At 40.2% G+C, this 24,279-nt stretch overlaps 1 protein-coding gene across 1 annotated transcript in view; it reads left to right on the forward strand.

Annotated features, from left to right (window-relative positions):
* The window catches only part of ATP8A2 (ATPase phospholipid transporting 8A2), a 649,053-nt gene that overhangs the window by 431,934 nt on the left and 192,840 nt on the right, over positions 1-24,279 (forward strand). Inside the window, exon 28 of the mRNA XM_033236971.1 lies at positions 18,958-19,032. Within this exon, the coding sequence (XP_033092862.1) occupies positions 18,958-19,032 (75 nt within the window). The remainder of the gene's footprint in view (positions 1-18,957; positions 19,033-24,279) is intronic.

Raw genomic sequence — 24,279 nt, forward strand, 5'->3', positions numbered from 1 at the left:
GAAGCTGTGAGCTGAATGCACCAGCATCATCCATCTGCAGCTTTCTGAGGCCTGGGAGGGACACGTGGTGCTGACTGAGAGGTGGGGCTCCTGGTGCTGTCTGCCATTTTTGTTCTTGCAGGGGTCTTAGTGCTAAGCCTTTTGCAGCAGCTCCCAGTGTGGGGCCCTTGAGGAAGCCGCCGCTTCTGAGGACCAGAAGCTGATAGCCAGGATGGTGGGGTCTACCAGCTGGGATGGAGGGCCAAGGAGGAGAGTGTTTTTACCATGGGCGGCACAGGTTAGGCCTTGTTTGTTTGTCTCCTGTTGTTTTTGATCTGTTGGACAGACATGGCCATTGGACCAGCTTGACCTCTTCTGTCACCTCTTCCCTGCTGCCGTTCTCAGCGATGGCTCTGGAGGTTGTCATGCTTCCTGATTGTGGCCCGTCATGTCTGATGAAGTCTCTGTCCCAGAATACATACTTACTTAGGGTTAAAACAGAGGACCCATAAACTTTAGGTACCATTTATGAAACGTGTTGCAAAGGGTCTTTTATTTGCTTCTGTCCTTGCCCTTGACCTTTAAGTGTTATGTCACCCAGAGGCCCACAGTGGATTTTCTTTTGCCTCCTTACATAGGTTCCCTCGCTGGAGACTTCTACTGTTGTGGTTATAGCATATTTGCTAATGTTACAAACATTTTTCTTATCAGAAACTCTCCCCTGAGCATCAGCCTTGTGCTCTGGATTTTTTCCTGAAGAGCCCACAGGTACTGCATATTAAACATGTCCACAAAATACATTCATCTGCCACTTGGCCCTGTCCCTCCCGAGCTTCATCTCTGGTTGGGGTCATTACCATCTCTCCTGTCTCCTATCAGAAGAGGCCTGGAGTCATTCTTTGCTGCCATCCTATATCAGGACCATCAACTGGTCCGTCTCAGGATCTTCAAGACTAATCCCAGCTGGTTTCAAACTTCTGGCCTCAAGTGATCCTTCTGTCTCAGCCTCCCAAACAGCTGGGATTAAAGGCATGTACCACCGTTCCTGACCTATCTGGAATTCCTGCCTCTCCTGATGCTCCAGCCTGCCTCCTAAACATTTCTGTTAGGTAATTAACAATTACCTAACAAATACTTTCACAAGTCAGTGGTTAGGTTAGACTTACGAAAACTGTCAGTAAATTCATGCTACCCCCTGCCCCACTACCTTGATGTAGTTACCCTGTGTTCCCAGTTGCTTTGAGAAAGCAGATTCGAGAGCAGAAAGTATTCCTAAGGACAGATGAACTTTCCACGAGAGTCCATTCGTAGTGGTTAACTTCCATGGTACTCGGTGCTGTCCCTCCCCACCTCCCTCTCCAGAGCCCACATTTCCCAGTTTACAAAAGGAAGGAATACATCTGACCTCTTCAAGTCTTACTGTGGTGTATGTCCCATGATACAAAAATCTTAGGGACACAAACCAATGAGACAACATTTAGTGGGGAAAAAAAAGGCTACCTATGTTTATTATATCCGGACCCTGATAGTACCTTTATCTTCTGTCATGGAGTTGAGACAGTATCTATTCAGTGGTACAGCCCACCCTCTCACCGTATACAGTGGTCAGCGATACCTTGCTCCTGAGCAAAAGTCCAAAAAAATTGCTGGTGAGAAGCATGGGAGGCAACTGCCCCTGATATCGTGGAGACACCAAGGTCATGGCCAGACTCTGTTCATCGGATCCATCTGTGTCTATGAATGAAAGCTCAGAAGCAAAAGAGTCATCATGGGATGTTTATTAACATGGGCATTGTAGTTGAAATATGAAATCAGTCTTTTATTCTGATTTAACTGATTGGGTAGAAGGTAAAGACAGAGGTGTTGTCAGAGTGTGGCAAAAATTTTGCAAAACTTGAATGAGCTAAATCTGCAACTTTAGGGTTTGAAAGAGCACTTAAGGCATGTGACACCTTCAGTGACTGTCTCCTCTCATTTTTGATCTGTTGGACAGACATGGCCATTGGGCCAGCTTGACCTCTTCTGTCACCTCTTCCCTGCTCGCATTCTCAGTGATGGCTGTGGAGGTTGTCATGCTTCCTGATTGTGGCCAGTGATGTCTGATGAAGTCTCTGCCCCTGAATAAATACTTCAGGTTAAAACAGAGGAGCCATATGATATATGTTGAGTGACCGATTATGTTAGGGAGAACCTTTTTCACAAATAATACAATATGAGGAAGCTTAGCCATGTGTGATAAGAGAAAACTATTTTATCAAATGGCAGTGAAGTAGCAAGAGGCTATTACAAATGAAACATTTTTACTTTCCTCAAACTTTGCTGAGTATATTGAGTGAAAAAAGATAAATCTAAATGAGACCACAGCAGGGATAATTCAAGGTCATTTGAAACTTCTTGGTATACCTCCAGATACATACTTCTCAGAAGTTAAGAAAGTAAATGGTTCTTGTGACTAATTAATAATATTTTCACAAGTCAGTGGTTTCTGTTTCTTTGCTTTTTAGAAATTTAGAAAATGACCTAATCACAATGTCAGCAGATAGAAGATTTCAAATAACTTTGCATATTATTTTTGGCATATGGTTCAGAAGAAATCTGAAGTATTGATGGCTCTTGCTATAATGAAGCTTTACATTCTTTTCAATATGTGAACTATTAATAGATTTCTCAGGACTGAGATCTATAGAAATGAGCAACAGGAATAGAAATGAAAACAAAATTACTTTTTATTTCCATTTACCATTTCTGTGAAGTATAACAGGTGATCAATACAATAAACAAAACTACATTAAATTATGGTAAAACTATATGTGTCAAATGGAATGGCAAACAAGTTTAAGGTAGAAGGAATGATACAAAATTTTTGACTGTTCAAAAAATGCTTGTTTCTATTCACAGTAGCAAAGACACGAAATCAACCCTAATGCCCATCAGTGATAGACTGGTTAAATAAAATGTGGTACCTGTATGCCATGGAATACTATGCAGCCATACAAAGAAATGTGATCATGTCCTTTGTGGGGACATGGATGGAGCTGGAAGCCATTATCCTCAGCAAACTAACACAGGAACAGAAGACCAAACACTCCATGGGGAGCTGAGCAATGTGAACACAGACATAGGGAGGGGAACGCTGCACACTGGGGCCTGTGGGGGTTGGGGAGGCAGAGCATCAGGAAAATAGCTAAGACACACTGGACTTAATGCCTAGGTAATGGGTTGACAGGTGCAGCAAACCACCATGGCACATGTTTACCTATGTAACAAACCTGCACATCCTGCACATGTACCCCAGAACTCAAAATAAAATTAAGAAGTTGGTTAAGTATACAGCTAAGAGTAGGAGAGCCAGGATGTTAGCCAGTTGGTCTGACTCCAGAGTGAGGTCTTAAGGGCACTGCAGAGACATCAAGGGGTTCACAGTCCGGTGGGAGAGACAGGCAAGCCAGCCAGGATTGTGATATATGATATATGATATGATGTGATGTGATATGATACGATATGGTGATATAAGATACGATGTGATATATATGTTATGGAATTTGATGATATGGTATATGATATATGATATGATGATGTGATATAATATAGCCTGTGATGAGGCTGTGGGAACAGAGAAAGGACACTTTATGGAATCTTGTGGAGGTGGGGAAATCATGGAAGCATTTCCAGAGTAGAGGTTCTAGCTATGTGTCCCCCAGTACCCTGTGATGGTTAATGTTGTATCAACTTTACTGAGCCATGGGATGCCCAGATATTTGGTCAACATTATTCTGGGTGTTTCTGTGAGGCTGCTTTTGGATGAGCTTAACATCTAAATAGGGAGACTGAGGACAGCAGATTGCTCTCCCTAATGTGGGTGGGCCTCATCCAGTCAGCTGAGGGCCTGAAGAGAGCAGAAGACTGACCCTCCTGTGAGTAAAAGTCCTCTTGCCTGGCTACCTTCAAATTGGTACATCAGCTTTTTTTTCCTGCCTTCAGACTGGAACTGAAACATCAGCTTTTCCTGGGTCTCCAGCTTACAGACTCCCTCTGCAGATCTTGGGACCTGCCCACCTTTCTAATTGCATGAATCAATTCCTTATAATTAATCTCTTCGTATGTGCGCGCGCGCGCACAAAATGCTTGTTAATGTCTTTTTAAAAGTGGGTTGTGATGAATGTCTGGTATTTAGAATCCATTAGCCACATTAAAAAGTGATGTAAATTTATTTTATAGTTTTAATATTTATAATATGCCAGAAATTATATCTTTTAAAACCATTTATCCTTACCATTAAAAATGTTAGATGTTACCTAAACGCAAATATGTGGAGATTGCATTGAGTCTAGAGACTCAAAATTGCAGTGACATTTTTTGCAAAAGCAGGAAAACCTATTCTAAACTTCATATGGAATCCCAGTGGATCCCCCAATAGCCAGAACAATCTATTTGGAGGGTTCACCATTTCCTGATTTCAGAACTTACTACAGAGCTACAGTAGTCAAAACTGTGTGTGTTACTATGAAGACAGATACGTAGACCCACTGGAATAGAATAGAGAGCCCAGAAGTAAACCCTGGAATGTGTGATTAAATTATTTTCAACAAGAGTGCTGACATTCAATTAAAAAAAAAAAAAAAGTCTTTTCAACAATTTGGCTAGGAAAACTGGATATCCAGATGCAAAATATTGAAGTTGGACCCTTACCTAACACCATATGATAAAGTTAATGCAGGACGGATGCTGTGGCTCCTACGTGGAATTCCAGCACTTGGGGAGGCCAGGACAGGTGGATCACTTGAGCCAAGGAATTTGTGACCAGCCTGGGCAATGTGGTGAAATCTCATCTCTACCAAATAAAAAAGTTAGCCAGTTGCAGTGGTGCATTCCTGTAGTCCCAGCTGCTCATGGAGATGAGGGGGGTGCTGAATTGGGAGGATCACCTGAGTCCTGGGGAGGTTGAGGCTACAGTAAGCCATGATTATGCCACTGCATTCTAGCTGGGGCGGCAAAGTGAGACCTTGTTTCAAAAAAAAAAAAAAAATTCAAATGAACCAAAGACCTAAATGTAAGACCTAAAACAATAAAACTCTTAGAAAAAAACATAAGGGGACAGTTTCATGATATTGAATTTGGCAACGTTTACTTGAACACCAAAAACATAGGCAACAATCGGCCGGGCGCGGTGGCTCAAGCCTGTAATCCCAGCACTTTGGGAGGCCGAGACGGGCGGATCACGAGGTCAGGAGATCGAGACCATCCTGGCTAACACGGTGAAACCCCGTCTCTACTAAAAATACAAAAATAAGCCGGGTGAGGTGGCAGGCGCCTGTAGTCCCAGCTACTCCGGAGGCTGAGGCAGGAGAATGGCATGAACCCGGGAGGCGGAGCTTGCAGTGAGCTGAGATCCGGCCACTGCACTCCAGTCCAGGCGACAGAGCGAGACTCCGCCTCAAAAAAAAAAAAAAAAAACATAGGCAACAACCATACAAAATAGATAAATTGGACTTCATCAAAATTAAACATTTTTGCCCTTCAAAAGATTCTATCAACAGTGAAAAGGCAACATATGGAATGGGAGAAAATATTATAAATCATATATCTGATAAGAGATTAACATCCAAAATATCTAAAGAACTCCCAAACACAGCAGCAAAAAACCAATTCAAAAATGGGCAAAAGACTTGAGTAGACATTTCTCCAAAGAAGATATACAAATATCCAACAAGCATATGAAAAGGTGCTCAACATCACTAATGATTGAGGGAATTCAATTTAAAACCACATTGAGATACCACTTCATACCCATTAGGATGGCTACTATCAATAGCAAACAAAAAAGTTGCTGACGATGTAGAAGAAACTCTTGTGCATTGCTGGTGGGAAAATAAAATGCTTTAGCCACTTGAAAGGTAGTATGGCTGTACCTCCAAGATGTTAAACATAGAATTACTATATGATCCAACAATTCTACTTCTGGGTATGTATCTCAAAAAATCGAAAGCAGGGACTGAACGCATGTTTTTTTTGTTTTTTTTTTTTTGTTTTTTTTTTTTTGTTTTGAGGCGGAGTCTCGCTCTGTCGCCCGGACTGGAGTGCAGTGGCCGGATCTCAGCTCACTGCAAGCTCCGCCTCCCGGGTTCACGCCATTCTCCTGCCTCAGACTCCCCAGTAGCTGGGACTACAGGCGCCCGCACTCGCCCGGCTAGTTTTCTGTATTTTTAGTAGAGACGGGGTTTCACCGTGTTAGCCAGGATGGTCTCGATCTCCTGACCTCGTGATCCGCCCGTCTCGGCCTCCCAAAGTGCTGGGATTACAGGCTTGAGCCACCGCGCCCGGCCTGAACGCATGTTTTTATCCCACTGTTCATAGCAGCATTATTCACAGTAGCCAAACAGTGGAAACAACCCAAATCTCCATGTATGGATGAATGAATAAACAAAATGTGCTATATACATACAGTGGCATGTTATTTAGCCTTAAAAAGAATGAAGTCCTGGTACATGTTACAACATGGATGAATACAACTTTCTGTTAAGAAGGATAAGCTACATAGACAAGGACAAATATTGTGTGATTTCATAGAGGCAGAGCAGGGATTGTCGGGAGAGGAGAGTTGCTTAATACCCATGAATACAGAGTTTAATGGTTTAATGAATTAATACCATTTAATGGTTTAATTAATACCATTAATACAGAATTTCAGTTTGGAGTGATGAAAAAGTCCTGGCGATGGATGATGGTGATGGGTACACATGAAGGTAAATGTTTTTAATACCACTAAACTGCACACTTGAAACTGGTTAAAATGGTAAATGTTACGTTCTGTATGTTTTACCATACAAAACAGTACATAAAACATGTTGAGATAGTTTTTGAGATTTGTAGATACACGGATCTTTAGATTTCTCTTAGTGAATGTGTGCACAGCTGCTCATGTATTTGGAGAATTCCTGTCTAGTGTCCTTCACGGTCTGAATCCAGCCCTCTTGTCTCACTTCATTTTCCTTGTTCCAGCCACCTGGCAGTTCACACCTGCTAGGCTTTTGTACAAGTTGTTCTCTCTACTTTCACTGCCCCTTCTCCCCCCACCCAGTTGATGAATGGAATCTGATACTTCAAGACCCAGCCCAAGTGGCCACCACATTTGGAAAAGTTGTGCTCACTCCTCCAGACAGAACCTGTTTCTCCGTCTCGAACCTGTTTCTCCCTCTCGAACCTGTTTCTCCCTCCCGAACCTGTTTCTCCCTCTCGAACCTGTTTCTCCCTCTCGAACCTGTTTCTCCCTCTCGAACCTGTTTCTCCCTCCCGAACCTGTTTCTCCCTCTCGAACCTGTTTCTCCCTCTCGAACCTGTTTCTCCCTCTCGAACCTGTTTCTCCCTCCCGAACCTGTTTCTCCCTCTCCTGTGTTCCCAAAGAACTTTTCTGAACCTCACATATGTCCCATGCCTGTCCCCAAACAGAGTGAATTGTTGGACAGAGATGGTGTCTCACCTTGGCAAGTCCTACCCATGGCACAGAGCAAAACTTGAAGCAGGACCTTAGTAAACAGTTCAGTAACTGAAATTTTCAAATCTATATATGTGATTCTTTCCTTATAACCCTCCTCTGGGAGAGTAGACAGACCTTTCGCTCTACTTTCCAGAACCAGAAAATAAGACACAGAGCAAGCTCACACCTTATCCAGGCCACAGGCTCACTGTGGCAGGTGGGAATAGAGGGATAGCGTCAAAATCTCTTCTGATGATCCTAGTCTATGCAGCCAGGCACTAAATCTTACTTTCAATAAGTTAAGAGTGTGACTTTATTGGTTATAAAACACATGTTCTCAAATATTTGCCATAGATCCTGTCCATAAATGAAGTGATCTTGTACATATTTCTGCTACCCCTTCCATAATAAACCCCCTGCCACTGTTCCAACACCAGGAGGTTGGAAACAGCTGTGTCGTTAATGAACGATAGCAGATCCTAACCAGTGACCTCCAGATGAAAGGCTCATTATTTCCTTACTGGTCTCGAGAGCTATTCAGTCCCCTAGCAAGCCAGCTCAGGATTTGGACTGAAGAGTCTGAGCCTTGAACTATAAAAAAAATTTACGAAGTCCTTGACACAATGTGGAGCGATTATGTTCTATTGTGCCAAGAATTTCTTATTAAAAATCAATTTAATTGTGCATACCCCATCTGGTCGGTATTACGGTCTTTTATGGGGGGAGAACACGATTTTGTGTTTACCTGATGTTCCATCGAGTAAGCATGTAGTTTTGCAGAAACAGAGACGTTTTATAACGCTGAGAAATGACTAATAAGAATTTTTAAATGTTGACCAGACTTCTTTTTACTAACTTTTGTGACTTTGAGCTATAAGATTCAACTTTCTTGCATTAGTTGGGATTTTAATGGAAAAGAAAATGCCAGACTAAAGTAAAAAATGTATGTGTGCACATCATCTGCTACATTTATATCCATGTTATAATTTCTATTTTAAACTCTCGAGATTAAAATTCAAGTCCTTTTATTCTTCTTTCTTTTTCTTTTTTGGTTTTGTTTTTTGTTCTTGAGATATGATGTCACTCTGTCATGGAGCCTGTGCACAATCATGGCTCACTGCAGCCTCAACCTCTCTGGCTCAAGCGACCCTCCCACCTCAGGCTTCTAGGTAACCGGGACTACAGGCATGTGCCACCATGTCCAGCTAATATCTGAAAAATTTTTTGTAGAGACAGGGTCTCACTCTGTTGCCCAGGCTGATCTCAAACTCCTGGGCTCAAGCAGTCCTGCTGCCTCAGCCTCCCAAAGTGCTGGGATTATAGGCAGGAGCCACTGTACCCCCTCTAGGTTAAAAGGACACCTCAAGTCCTTTTAAACATAACCTGGATTTCCCATTAGTATTTAATTTGTGTTGTTTTTTATTCAAGGAATTTGGATAATGAAGGGTGAGAAGATTACTTCTCATTGTCTGCTAGGTCAGTCTCAACCATTTTAGCAAAAGATTGCAATATTTTCACGCAAAATATTGCCAGATAATATTTCAAACTGGAGTGGTTGCATTTTGTTGTACAAAATGGGGAAGATTTTTAAAGCTTGCTTTTCAAACAGTTTATACCCTAATCTTAAAAGGATCCGTTGGCATTCAAGAAAAAATATGTGGATAATTCATAAATTTTTTGGTGTGCTTATGTGCTTATAGTTAGGTGTTTTGTTCACGTGACAATCTTAAAGTATCAGTAATATAATAAGTTAGTAGCCATGAATACTCATTTGATTCTGAATTGCCTTAACTTAAATGTTTTAAAAATTACTTACTTTTAAATAAGTAGAATTGACTGCTAGTCACTGCAGTCTACTAAACACCTATTTGATATGAGCCATAATATCTTTCATGTTCTCCGTGCCCCGATTTCCTCATTTGTGAAATGGAATAACACCTTTTGTTAGGATTGTTAAGATATTTAAATTAGATAATTCATTTAGAGTATTGCAAGGTTCGTGGAACAGAATAAGCAATAAATACACGTTAGCCTCTATCATCATCAAAAATAACAGAAACGACAATTCTGCAGTGTGTGGTTTTCTTATTTAAAATCCTCTTTTAGATGAGCTTTCCCCTTTAAGTATTAATATTCTGCATATATCCATTTATTGAGCACCTACTGTGTGTCCACCCGTGTGCTAGATCCTAGATGTACAGTATTGAGTGGAACCAATATAATCTCTGAGCACCTGGAGCAGCCAGATAATAGTACAATAAAAATGACAGAATGCGACAAGCCCAAAGAGAACAATGAGTGTGGTGTGGTGATAAAGACGAGCAGGTTCTCTTCTACATAATTCTTTGAAGTTGAAGTAATGTTTATTTGTTGCACTGATAATAAAAATGTATAAGGAAAAAATAACATCCCCTCTTCTGGCTCCATGTCTGCTCAGGAATCCATAGAAACAGTTTGGTCAACTGTCCACACTTTTCTTTGCGCTAATACAAATGTATGTAAACATATAGCATTTTCGTTGTGGTTTTACAAAAAACAAAAATGGATTCTAGGCATTACTCTGTAACTTTGTTGGTTTGCCTTGAAAAGTCCTTAGAAGTGTTGTTAATGTGTGATGTTTGCTGCTGGTCATTTTACCTGCCTAAGACTCAGTCAGCAACAGAAAACGCTACAAAGATTTTATAGCTGAGACCTGTCATTACCACAATATCCTTTCTAGTCTCCATTTAATTCTGGCCACTCCATCCCATAATTTATTGAACAGAAAAAGATACTCTAGGCCGGGCGCAGTGGCTCACACCTGTAATCCCAGCACTTTGGGAGGCTGAGGCGGGTGGATCACGAGGTCAAGAGATCGAGACCATCTTGGCTAACACGGTGAAACCCCGTCTCTACTAAAAAAATACAAAAAATTAGCTAGGCGTGGTGGCGGGCGCCTGTAGTCCCAGCTACTCAGGAGGCTGAGGCAGGAGAATGTTGTGAACCCGGGAGGCAGAGCTTGCAGTGAGCAGAGATGGTGGCACTGCACTGCAGCCTGGGCAACAGAGCGAGACTGTCTCAAAAAAAAAAAAAAAAGAAAAAGATACTCTAGGATGTCCTACTACTATTACTGTTATTATTATTCCTGACAACCTCTGCTCTGTGATAGCATTTCTGATGTTTTTCCCTTGATTCCCTACCTGCTTACCTATTTATTTATTTTACCTTTTCCTTTGTCAATCTCATGCTATTTCTTGGGCATTCCTTCATTTCCATACTTATAAATTTAACATTTTAAAAGACAGGTGTTTCTAGTTCATGATTTGCTACAATCACCCCCTACTAAAGAACTTTAGAGATTTTTTTTGTCTGTGCTTCCTATTTTGTTTTCTGCTACTAACAGTACTGGAAAACAAGATGGGTTTTTATATACTGGTACTTTCATTTATGTGAAGTGGATTTCCAGAAATAGAATTTCTAGACAAAGTATATGTTTATATTTTATCTGACTACATATGGCCAGATCAAGTTTCAAAAAAAACAAGCATTTTGACATTTAAACAGATACCTTTGGTGCCAGTTTATCAGCCCAGACCTGATATGCAAATTAGTAGATCATGATGTTATTGCCACTTCAGTGAGAAACCGTATGTTAATTTGCTTCAATATTCTCCATAGGGTACTTTTTTTCTTCAGTCCTCTACCAGGGATCCTGAAAGAGCAGAGTAAACAGAGGAGCAGGTCATCCCTTTTCCACATGAAGTAGTCGTCTGTTAAGTGTCGGCTGTTAGCTGAGAGCCTGAGCGTGGCGGCAGGTACAACCCGCCGAGGTTGGACGGTGGCAGCGGGACGTCCAGACAGGAGCCTGTGCAATTAGCCAAGACGGTTACTGCGTTTTTGGCAGTCAGGCAGCAGTTAAAGCAAAGAAGGGTCTTTTTTCCAAGAAGGAAAAGCCATTTAATAAGTTTGGGTCAGTTTGCTCATAACAACGCTACATTTGAGGACCAAAAACCCCAGGAGCTTGGCAAGCCAGCAGTGCTTGGCAGGTTTTCCTACCAACTCACCAAGTCTGAGGCCATCCTGCCGGGATCTGGCTCTCTGGGCTTTGACTGTATTCGTTTAACATTCCTAGTTAACAAGAAACTAAAGGCAGAGGAGTCTGTTTTCCCGTCAATCCAAAAGTAAAATTTAGTGGCTATAAGCAAGCCACCATCCAAGTCACTGCACGTCAGATGGGGGACGGACCGTCTGTTTGTATTGAGGGCTCTGCGTTTGGCGTACACAGCTGGGAACGTGTGGCCCACCAAAAATGACACTTGTGTTTAGGAATTGGGTGGTGCCGTCCTTTTTGTGTATGAATTAACTTTTGTGTATGACTTACTAGTGTGAAAGTCTGATTTTATAATGTGTCAGAGAGCCATCGTTTACCTGTCTCGTGAATAAGTAAAATAGAAAGTAAGTACGTTTGTATAAATATTTAAAAATACACTGCGTTCTCATACTTTCCCCGTTTCACCTATGGAAATCTTGCCAAAATGAAATCAAGTTTGAGCGTTTCAACGTAAGAGAAAACCAGCTCATGGATTTTAAAATTAAGAAGTGGATTTTTGTTTGTTTTGTTTTGTTTATGTTGGTTTTGGCTTTTTTGTGTTTGTTTTTTGTTTTCTCTACCAAGTAAATAGTTTCAATGAAATAAACAGGTCCAATCATCTAATGATGGATTTTTTGAATGCATATTGAAATTGAACTGAAAATGTTGAAAATGAGCTTGTTTATGCTTCTCAAAAAGCTGTAGCACCTGCAACTGATAAAAATTAGCACAAACATATCAAAAGTCTTTGAAGAAACATGTGGCCAATCCAGTGCCAACTTGGACAGAATCAGAACACTGGCTGCCCAGCGGAAATACCGCAACATTCATCTAATCAACAATGTTAAATGAAATGAAGAATGAAACGTCTTACATGGCTCAGTATTGCTTGGAACAATGTTAATGTCAACAAGGTCAGTTCATGGAAGGAGATGCTGTATTTCTTAAGATTTTTACCCTCTTCTATATTTTCAATGACTCGGGTGTCTTGATTACACCAAATTCACTCAGTCTTTGAAATAATTTCTCATTAATAATTTATAAAGTTATGTGTTTGTTTTCAGGATCCAAATTTGTGGATCCTGACAATATTACTCTTTTATTCATAAAAGAGGGAAGCTTTCTAAACCCAAGCCCTCATACATAATAAGCAGAATCATGGCTTCATGCAACCAGCCATGTGTTATTATCTTGTTTGTAACAAACATCTGTTAGAAACAAGATTTCTAAGTTTTGTATCAGGTTAACCAAATAAACTTATTTCTTTAGTCCAGGGTTTCTCAACAGTGGCATTGTTGACATTTTGGATTGTATAATTTTTTGCTGTAGAGAGCTCTTCTGGGCCTTGTAGGATGTTTAGCAGCCAGCATCTCTGGCCCACTCAGTGTCAGTAGGCCCCTCCCCCAAGGTGTGACAATAAAAAAAATTTCCAGATACTGTGAAATGTCTCCTCAGAGGCAAAATCACCCCTAGCTGAGAATTACTGCCTGAAACAGTTATATAAATAAAACATGAATGTGTTAAGCAAGTGTCCCTGTTTCCCCCAGAGAACACGTCCACCACCTAAAGATGATGAATATTAATGATCTCTTATGTTTCCCAGAAAGTTGCCATGCATATATGAGGAGGTACATCTGTTCTGCATGGTCATGGCCATTCAGTGCTACCCTTATTTTTTCATTTTTAACGTATCTGTGAGATTCTTGCATTGCAGTGCATGCGGACTTATATTTAAAATGAAATCTTTTTAAAATTACGTAGAGTTCTTTACAGGAAGAGCCATCATTTCTTTAACCAGCTATCAGTATACATGCAGGCTCTGATTTTTTGTTTTCCATATATAAGGATGTGGCATTGTTTTCAAAATAATACCATACCATTTTATTTTTGTGTTGACCATTATGTGATTACAGCTATAAGGTATAATTTAGAGTATGTCCCTACAAGTGGAATCACTTGTTCAAATGAAAACTAAATTAAACGTATTTATAGATAATGCTGTATCACCAGCTGGATATTACAGTGTTGTTTCCCCAGTTTATCAGACTTTTATATTTTTACCCATCTGATAAGAAAAAAAGCTATATCCATTTGTGTACATGTTTAATAAAAATGAGATTTCCTGTGTTTCTAAGCCTTTTCTCCCTCTGTGATCATGCTGCATATACTCTGCCAATTTTTCTAGCAGCTTGTAGGGTGTTTTCTTTCTGATTTGTAAGAACTCTATATATTGAGGAAATTGGGCCTTTGTTTTCCTAGATATTTCAAATAAGTTTGTACTATTTATTTAATATCAGTTTTCTTTCAACTTTGTTAATATTTTTCTCTATAGAAATTAGTTTCAAATTTGTCCCTCATTTCTAAGTATAATTTCTTACAAAGAGTCATTTTTCACATACAGCAAAATAATGTTTTTCATGTTTACTTCTAATGCTTTCAGAGTTTTTTATGCTTAAATATTCAAGGCATCTGAAATTCATTTGACTATATGGAGACTGAAATTCCGCATATTCTTTTCCAAATACTATGGTAATTTATCATGTGATAAAGGACATTTCAAACAAGTGGGATAAAGATGACTTATTAAACAAATTCTGCTGACATAATTGCTGATATTTAGGTGCAAAATAATAAAGCTGCATCTGTCCTCGGTGCTTGCAAGGAGCCAACAGAAGGCCATTGTAGCTGACTGAAGGAGATGCAGTGTTGTCAGAAAGATAGGTGGGGACCTTATTGTGTTGGGCTTTGTAAATCCAAGCTAAGAAATTGATCTTTTTTGAATAGAGTGTCTTTTTCATGTTCATTTGACATGTTTCTTGTATGTAGCATGTATTTTGGATTCTATTTTTTTATCCACCTGAGCTTTTATTTTTTATTATTAATATAACACACATGTTTAATATTACTTCTGTCATCACATTCTATGTTAGTTTTCAGCTTTTGATGTTTCCTTGGTTTCTATCTTTTACTAAAATTCCTATCACCCTTTATTTCCCTAAGGACTTGTAAACATCTTTTACTCTCTTTTGGTGTTGTGTACCTCTTGAGAGAAGTAGCAAGCCTCCTTGATTTTTTTTCTCTTTGTTACTTTTTCTGTGTGAATATACTGAAGAATTGATCCTATAAAATCTTAAAACTCATTAATTCCTATAGCAGGACATGTGTGGGTATTGATCTTTCTGTGTCTGTTGCTTCTTTTGTTTCCTGGATGAAGGATCCCCTCTCTACTGGCTGATTAGAGTATTTCAGAGAATTTTCTTCTGTTATATCTTTGAACATTTAAAAAAAAATCTGTTTTCCTCTTTTTTTAAAGTACATCTTTTTGGGAATTTTTTTGCTTATCTTTAAGGGCTTTTAACTCTATCCATTTCTCTTAAAAATCTTTATTAACCTTTTGACGTTTACTGAGAATTGTTTCCTCAAGCTTCACTGTCTATCTCTACATGTGGTTTCAGCAGTGTCAGTTCTTTTTTTTTTTTTTTGAGACACTCTCACTTTGTCACCCAGACTGGGGTGCAGTGGCACAATCTCGGCTCACTGCAACCTCCACCTCCCACGTTCAAGTGATTCTCCTGCCTCAGCCTTTGGAGGAGCTGGGATTACAGGCATGCACCACCACGCCTGGCTAATGTTTGTATTTTTAGTAGAGGTGGGGTTTCACCGTGTTGGACCAGGTTGGTCTCAAACTCCTGACCTTAGATGATCCACCCTCCTTGGCCTCCCAAAGTGCTGGGATTACAGACATGAACCACTGCGCCCTGCTAACAGTGTCAATTCTGGCTTTCATTTCTCTTTAGGGTGGGTTCAGTCTGTGACATCTTTCTATTTGTGTCTTTGTTTTCTGTATTAGACATCTTATTGTAACTTTCATTTCTAAGAAAATTCACGTTTTTATTAGCTCTCTTAGTCTCACCAAGAATGTTTGAGATTTTCTTCTGCAGTGTGGCCTTGTTCCCCTGGAAAGATTATTTCATGTGCATTTGTCATGTCCTCTTATTTTTTCTATACTATTTTTGGAAGATGTCTAGGGGCAAGGGGATTCCACGTTGTCTTGGAGCACTTCCTGCTCTGGTCTCCTATCACTCTGCAGTCATGAGCACCTCCCTTGCTGTTGTTTCTTTCCCTTAGAGGAGGCCTGCATTCCGTAGAGGAAATTTCTGTGTGTTATAAGTTTCTCTTGGATGATTCTGCATTTTTTGTTCTTTTCAGTTCACCTTGAAACTTGATCAGTGTCTGCCAAGTTGATTGTCCTTGGTCCTCCCTGCTTGATTCCTGAAAGAAAGGAGAGAAAGAGCATATTGCCCTTCAGCTTTAATTCGCCTGCTGTGTTGAATCCATCCAGGATTCAACCTCTGCCACTGCTTGCCCTGACCTCTATATTTTATCCTCTAAATGAGAGTTAGTTTGGCTACTTCTTGGGTTGTTTCACCTATTTCTTTGAAACCTTTTTTAATTGGTTTAATCTAAGAAATTAATAAAATGTATTAGGTTCTGTCTGCTGTGGGCATTCTCCCTTGATTTGATCTAATCTGATCATATTTGGTTGCCTCTATTGTATATCATTTGTAGTTTTAAGTAAAGCTACTCATAGTTTCGTTGTGTGTTTGCTTTTTTTTTTTTTTTTGAGACATGGTCTCACTCCATAGCCCAGGCTGGAGTGCAGTGGCACGATCAGAGCTCACTGCAGCTGCCCACCTTTTAGGCTCAAGGAATCCTCCTGCCTTAGCCTCTTGAGGAGCTGGGACTACAGAGGCATGCATCACCACACCCAGCTAACTTTATTTTTTGTGGAGATGGGGGTCTCACTATGTCGCACAGGCGGGTCATGAATTCCTAGGCTCAAGCAATTGTCTCCCCTTGGCCTCTCAAAGTGCTGGGATTACAGGCTTAAGCCACTATGCCCAGCTTTTTTCTGTTTTTATTTGTGTTTGCTATTTTCAGTTGATAACAGGGAGGGCAGAGCAGTAGAAATATCACTACTACCTTCAACAAGACAACATATTAACTGGATTTTGCAATACAATAAAATACTCACTAGGTATCTTTTTGGTCAATTGTTTGAATAGGAGAACTCAGAATTATAGCACAGTCTTGGGAAAATTAACTTAAAACCCTTGAAACAGTTTACTAATGTGTTTGAATCTGACATGGATCCAGGCTCTCATTGCACTAAAAGTGTGGTTGAAGTATTGATTGCCAAGACCTCCAGTGGTCGGGAGAGAGTGGGGTTGAAATTGTGGTTTTAGGGATGGCTAGTATTTGAATAAATGTTGTAGGAATTTTCCAAGCACAGAACACAGCATGAATCTCTGGTTCTTAGTTCTTCACCAATATTTCCTCACTGAGAATAGCCAGACCTATTGGAAGGGTAGTTGAAATTGAGTGACTAGGAGAGAGAGCATCAAATCCTACGTAGAATGGTGATGACAGAGGATGGAGGGAATCGGGGTGATGGTCAAAGTGTACAAAGTCTCAGACAAGAGGAATAAGTTGTATGGGGTTTTTTGAGATCTATTTTGCAGTGTGGTGAATATAATTAATAGTGCATTGTACATTTCAAAGTTGCTAAGAGTAAATTTCAAATATTCTCACCCCCTCAAAGTAAGTATTTGAGGTGATAGATGCGTTGGTTAGCTTGACTTAATTATTCTACCCTGTATTCGGAAAGTTTCATATCACTTTGTACCCCATAAATACATGCAGTTATAAAGGGTCAATTTACAATAAAATAAAACGTTTAAAAGGAGAAAGAAATGAAGAGTGAATAGAAGTGTGGAAGGATTTTTGAAAGTCAGCAAGTTTATCTTGGATTGAAGAGGGGACCCTAGTAGTTTTTTGAACAGAGGAATGACAAGGTGAAAGCTGTATTTAAGGAAAACTTGAACTAGCACTTGAATTGGCATTTAATTTGAGCTCACGGGGACTTGGTGAGTCCCTGTGTGTACCGAGTATCATGCTGGATAGAGTAGTGCACAGAGCAGCATGGGGAACACTTCCTGCCTCAAGAAACTTAAACTGGTGGACACAAGAAACTGACTTTGAAAAATCTGCCTCACTAAAATTTCAGTACCAGAGCTGACCTCGACTCTGGTTGCCGTGGTGTCTGCTCTGTGTTGCCAGTTAGGTTCTACCCCAACAGCGGTCTCCGTCTGTGATGATGTAACACAGCTAATGCTGACTCTGTGATTTATGTGGGACACTCTCAAGTCTGCCCTCAATCATTGGAATCACATCTCATATAAATGTAGCTGATTATTCAACAGCAACTTTTAAAATTCCATGTTTTCACGTTTGCTTCCTTCTAATTCAGGTTTCTGTCTTAGAAGAACCTCCCAGTGGCTCGGCCCTCTTCCACCCCAGTCCTGCTGCCTCCGTGTACACAGACTACATCTCGGTGATCTTTCCATCTCTGACAGTGCTTTTTGGATTTTTTGGTTTTTATGTTTTTGAGATGAAATCTTGCTCTTGTCGCCCAGGCTGGAGTGCAGTGGCACCATCTTGGCTCACTGCAACCTTCACCTCCCAGGTTCAAGCGATTCTCCTGCCTCAGCACCCCCGAGTAGCTGGGATTACAAGTGCCTGCCACCACATCCCGTTAATTTTTGTATTTTCAGTAGAGATGAGGTTTCACCATAATTGGCTAGGCTGGTCTCGAACTCCTGACCTCAGGTGATCCGCCCACCTCACTTCCCAGAGTGCTAGGATTATAGGCGTGAGCCACCGCACCTGGCCTCTGACAGTGTTTTATCCTTTGTCATGCACACTAATTATATCCTGGCACTTGGCTCTATATTTGTTTTCATATCAGTCTTGCCTAATCAGTTAGAATCATAGACTACTTGGAGGCATGAATAACAGTCCACATTTTATTTATTTATTTATACATCTCTCATTACTTCAAAAAATAATTTGAGCATGTTTCTTTTATATGATTCTGTTTTGACCTTGGTCAAGGTGGTAGGCATCCGATTAAGGAGGGTCAATAATTTATAAACTCAGAACACAGAGCAGAGGAGTTTTTGTTGTTGTTTTTAATTTATGATTTATATTTATTTGAAAGTCCTGCAAAGACATGTCGTATTGCTCAAATCCACTTTAGAGAAAAACAAGAATGTGAAGCTGAGACTCCTCCAGTCAATGAGAAAGTTTTGATACCAAACCTATTAAAAACAAATTAAATATATTTTTCTGTGAACGTGTGCATATTGTCTCTTAAAATAGATGTATGCCTTAAATGTAAATTTTCCTTACAATACGGATTTCTGTGATATCGGGAATCTATGTTTTATAAAGGAACAACTGCTGCAGTCCTGTGGCTCGTGATTCCTCAGCAGCTGTGTCCAGCTGCTGGTCCACATTCCCGCTACTTCTTCGATGAATGGAAACATTTAGGTCAATATTGATATAAAACTTCATGAACTTTCTTCTCTTGCAGCTTTGGTTCGCCTTTGTTAATGGATTTTCTGGGCAGATTTTATTTGAACGTTGGTGCATCGGCCTGTACAATGTGGTAAGCATTCTTTATCTCTATCTGATAGCATGCAGAACTGAGAACTTCAGTGACATTCCTTCACTGTTTATGTCTGGGAAGTGTATCTAAGTCAATCATCTGTATACTTAGCAGGCAGCACAAATACATCTTTAGGCCCTTTGTTGCTGTGAAACATCCTGCAGAAGCCCAAACTCTCCACACATGGTTTCAATCATAGCAGATCATTCTTGAATAACCCCATGAAATTATTAACCCATATATCTTGATAATAGACCCTTGTTACCCCCTCACTAAATGCCTGTGCAACACTTTCGTGTTTTTAGCTCAAGTACAAATTTCTGAACTACATCTAAACTCATTCCACTTCATTATTTTTGTTTTGAATTCTTAAACATAGATACGAATATACAGTGTGTGATCTGGTGTCCCTTCTGGCCTTCCTGAAAGGGCATCTGTCCTTGTGGAAGAACATTTCCTTCTGCAATTAGAGCTAAAATAATGAATTCTGACTTCCAGCTACCGTGGAGGATGGTAATCAGCTCATCTGGTATTTTTTATGATATTCAAGTTCCTTTTTTATTACTTTTTATAACTGTGATGAATTCAGAAGCTATAAATAAATACAAACTGTAGCTAAAATGGCTCAGTAGCTGCTTAGCTTTCTTGCTTTTTGTTTCACTGGCAGGAAGAACTAAGGGGCTTGTAGCTGAGCCCTCTAGGGACCCTGGAACGGCCCATTTTTTGAATTGTTCTCTCACTTGGGAATTTACATTCCGAAGCAGCCATCATAGATAGATGTAGATGGAAGTTGCCAGGCATACAATAATAAAACCTATGGTACTATAAATATTTAGTGTGCATATCCATTGGTGGCTAGATGTTTAAGTCTTCCATGCTTTCACGAAACTGCCTTTATTGAACAACCTCAGTGCTGGGTGCTGGTGTAAAATGCTGAATGCAGTAGTTTGCCCTGGCCCTGTGTAGCTTGCAGGTTAAGAGGGTCACATACGTGGATTCAGACACCTCCAAGGAGGACTGGGTCCAGATCTTGAGTTAAATATTGTGTTGGTGAGTGAGTAACTGTGTTAACTTGCTGCAAAGTGCACTCGTGTATTTCTTGCTGATACTGCTGCTCTAAAAGACCAAGATTAGGAGGGGTAAGAACAGGACAGAATTGATGTCCATTCATCTCCTGTGCTAGAAAAGCTACTCTGACCACCTACCCATGGATAGGGGCTGCAGGGCCTCCCCTTTGTGTACTAAGGGTAGACCACAGGTTGCTGACTCTGCACCTCCTGGAACTATTTTGAGTAGGTTAAAGCTGTCCTACCATTTGGGGGAAATACGCAGAATGCTCCACGATTATTCAGGACTTGAAAGGGTCAGGTGTCCCTGGAGTTGACACTTCACACAAACACATGCCACATCCCTATTTTAGAAACAAAATGCTGAGACCTAGGAGAGATTCTGTTGTAGTGTGAAAAACAATCACCTGCTTCTAGCATGAGTGGATTTTAGCCCAATTTCCATGCTCAGGGCATGAGGGCTGGATTCTTTTCTTAGCTGCATGCAGTCTTGCCCAATTCAAATTAATCCAGCAGATTTTATTGAGTGCCTACTACACGCAAGATGCTGACAGGCTAGAGGCAGTGTTGGTCAAAATAAGGCCCACAGACCATTTGCAGGAGAATAACTAGGGTTTATTTGAAAAACGCAGATTCCTGAGCCCCGCCTCAGATTAACAAAGAATATCTCAGAGATATTGCAGTTTTTGCCTTTTTTTTTTTTTTTTTTTTTTTTTTGGAGACTGGGTCTTGGTCTGTCACCCAGGCTGGAGTGCAGTGGTGCCATCACTACTCACTGGATCCTTGACCTCTCTGGCTCAAGCAATCCTCCCACCTCAGCTTCCTTAATAGCTGGGACCACAGGCAAGTGCCACCATAGCCAGCTAATTAAAAAAAAAAAAAGTGTGGAAACGGGGTCTCACTGTGTTGCCCAGATTGATCTCAAATTCCAGGGCTCAAGCAATCCTCCCACCTCGGCCTCCCAAAGTGGTAGAATTACGGTCATGAGCCACAAATTTTCTAGTTATTGTTATGCATGACGTTAGAGTTGGGTTTATATTTTATGCAGTTTTTCTGTCCCCGAAACTATAGAGAGAGTACACTATGATAGAAAAAAATATTTCAAGGTGAAAGGTCCTAGATTACCACAGATTCCACAGTGCAGGCATTGAAGTGGGCTGCTGGTGAGTGCTGGCAGTTGGGATGGAATGGTCAAGGATCTGCCAAGTGAACTCAAATGCACCACTGGGCTCTGGACTTCCTCATACTGGAGGGGCCAAACCTTTTGGGAACATGAAAATTTGCCCCCATGATAATTGTGACATTTGTATAAAAGGAAATTTAGAGAAAAGTTACAAAAAAGGTACAAAGAACTACTATTTACCCTTCAACCAGATTGAACAGTAATTAGCATTTCCCCCTACTGCATTCTCTTTCTCCATACTTGTCTGCATGCACACGTGCCTACACTCATGCACACACTTGTGAATGCATTGATTTCTGACCCAGCGGCGTATTACAAGCATCATGTCCCTTTCCTGCTTAATACTTTAGTCAATAGTAGCAAGATCTTCCTCCTATACAACCAAACTATAATGATGAAATCTGAAACATTTAACATGGATTTAATACTATTATCTAATTCATCTTAATCCATATTCCAATTTGCCATTCTTGCTCCAATAATGCCCTATTTAGCAATTTTTCCAGCCCAGGATCATTCTAGAGACCACCTGCAAGAGAACATTTGTGATGTGGAAGGCATTTGCTAGTGATCCTCTTCCTCTGGGCTGGGTTCTCCCCTGTCGTATTCTTCAAGCAGTATTTCTCTCCTGCTTTTTCCTCTAAATGTACTCTTTCTTTGATTCCACAAGTCAGCTGAAGTAGCAAGTCATTGTTTCTCAAGCTAATTTTCTTTCTTTTTTTTTTTTTTTTGAGATGGAGTCTCGCTCTGTCACGCAGGCTGGAGTACAGTGGCGCGATCTCGGCTCACTGCAAGCTCCACCTCCTGGGGTCCACGCCATTCTCCTGCCTCAGTCTCCCAAGTAGCTGGGACTACAGGCACCCGCCACCACGCCTGGCTAATTTTTTGTATTTTTAGTACAGATGGAGTTTCACTGTGTTAGCCAGGATGGTCTTGATCTCTAACCTCGTGTTCCACCCACTTTGGCCTCCCAAAGTGCTGGGATTACAGGTGTGAGCCACCACACTTGGCCTCTCAAACTAATTTTCATAACAAGTTAATAGCATTAAAACAGGCTTGAGGCCGGGCGCGTTGGCTCACAACCTGTAATCCCAGCACTTTGGGAGTCCAAAGCAGGTGGATCACCAGAGGTCAGGAGTTTGAGACCAGCCTGGCCAACATGGTGAAACCTCATCCCTACTAAAAGTACAAACATTGACTGAGCGTGGTGATGTGAGCCTGTGATCCCAGCTACTTGGGAGGCTGGGACAGGAGAATTGCTTGAACCTGGGAGGCAGAGGTTGCAGTGAACTGAGATCACACTACTGCACTCTACTCTAGGCTGGGCAACAGAGCAAGACTCTGTCTCAAAAACAACAACAACAACAAGAAACAGGCTTCTTCCTAAATAATGAATGAATGCTGTCCCAGAAGATTTTCACTGTATCTATAGTCAACTTGATTATTTATTTATTTATTTATTTGAGATGGAGTTTTGCTCTTGTTGCCCAGGCTGAAGTGCAGTGGTACTATCTTGGCTCACTGCAACCTCCGCCTCCTGGGTTTAAGTGATTCTCCTGCCTCAGCCTCCCAAGTAGCCAGGATTACAGGTGTGCATCACCACACCCAGCTACTTTTTTGTATTTTTAATAGAGACAGGGTTTCACTATGGCCAGGCTGGTCTTGAACTCCTGACCTCAGATGATCCGCCCACCTCAGCCTCCCAGAGTACTGGGATTATAGATGTGAGCACCATGCCCGGCTTATAGTCCAATTTCGATATCATTTTGTTTTGTGGGTAGAATGAGACTAAAAATGTCACCAGGAACCAGTGCCACTAGGATCAAATGGATTTCAGCTAAATTTTATGTCTGTTACAATGCAGAGAACACTCTAGTATTATTTAACCTCTTGCAGAAAATGAATCCTGTTGTCAAGCCAGCATCATTTGAGGAAGAAGTCTCACTTATAAACAGAAATACAAAAATGCTAAATAAAATATTGGCAAATGGAGTTCAATGATATGTTACAAGAAAAAGTATGTGACAAAGTAAGATTTATTTTAGGAATACAGGAGGCTTGAAATTAAACATCTTTGTAAATATCACTATATCAATAAAATAAGAAAAACATGATCCCATCAGCAGATGCTACAAAAATGTTTGAAGCAATTCAGGTGCCATTCCCAAAATAAGAACTCTACATAAAATAGGAATAGAAAAAAGCCACTTAACCAGAATTCATACCATTTACAAAAACCAGTAGCATGCTGCCCAAAATGGTAAAATTCTGAAATGATTTCATTTAAAATAAGAAGTTAATCAAGATGCCTGCCATCACTATATAATTCGTTGTTTTCGTATTTTTGGCAACTGCAAAGAAGATTGCAAATATTGGGAAAACAGTGAACAATCTCTGTACTTATACAAATATGCTCACAGAAATATAGTAATGTAAATATGTTCATATATGATTGTTTATCTAGAAAACAAAACCAGTAGAGAAATACTAGAATTATAAGAGAATTTGATAAAGTGACCAGATACATGATAAATATATTTTAAAAATCAATAGCCGTTTTCTAGCCTAGCAATAAATAGCTTTTTTTTTTTTTTTGCTCTAGTAATGGACACCTAAACATGCAAAGGAAGTAAGAATTCTTTCAATAAAGCAATTGCAATTGTATATTGCATAGGAAAAATGTTTACAGTACCTACATTTTAAAAGTCTTATTGAACAAATGGAAAAGCATACTCTTTTCTTGTACGGGAAGACTTACTATCATAAAAGATTCAACTCTTCTAAAATTAATGTAGATATATGTGATTCCACATAGACTCAATCCCAACAGGTGAATGTTTTGGGAGGAAAGGGGGAAGTTGCATATAGTTATATTAAAGTATTAATGGAATTTACACATATCTGAGAATAAATATGTAAAGCACACCCCAAAAAAGACCATAAAAGTAGACTTATTTTTACTAAATATCAGACTATACTATGAAGCCACCATAACCA

The sequence above is a fragment of the Trachypithecus francoisi genome, unplaced genomic scaffold, assembly GCF_009764315.1.
Source record: "Trachypithecus francoisi isolate TF-2019V2 unplaced genomic scaffold, Tfra_2.0 Contig01461, whole genome shotgun sequence".
NCBI classification, from domain to species: Eukaryota; Metazoa; Chordata; class Mammalia; order Primates; family Cercopithecidae; genus Trachypithecus; species Trachypithecus francoisi.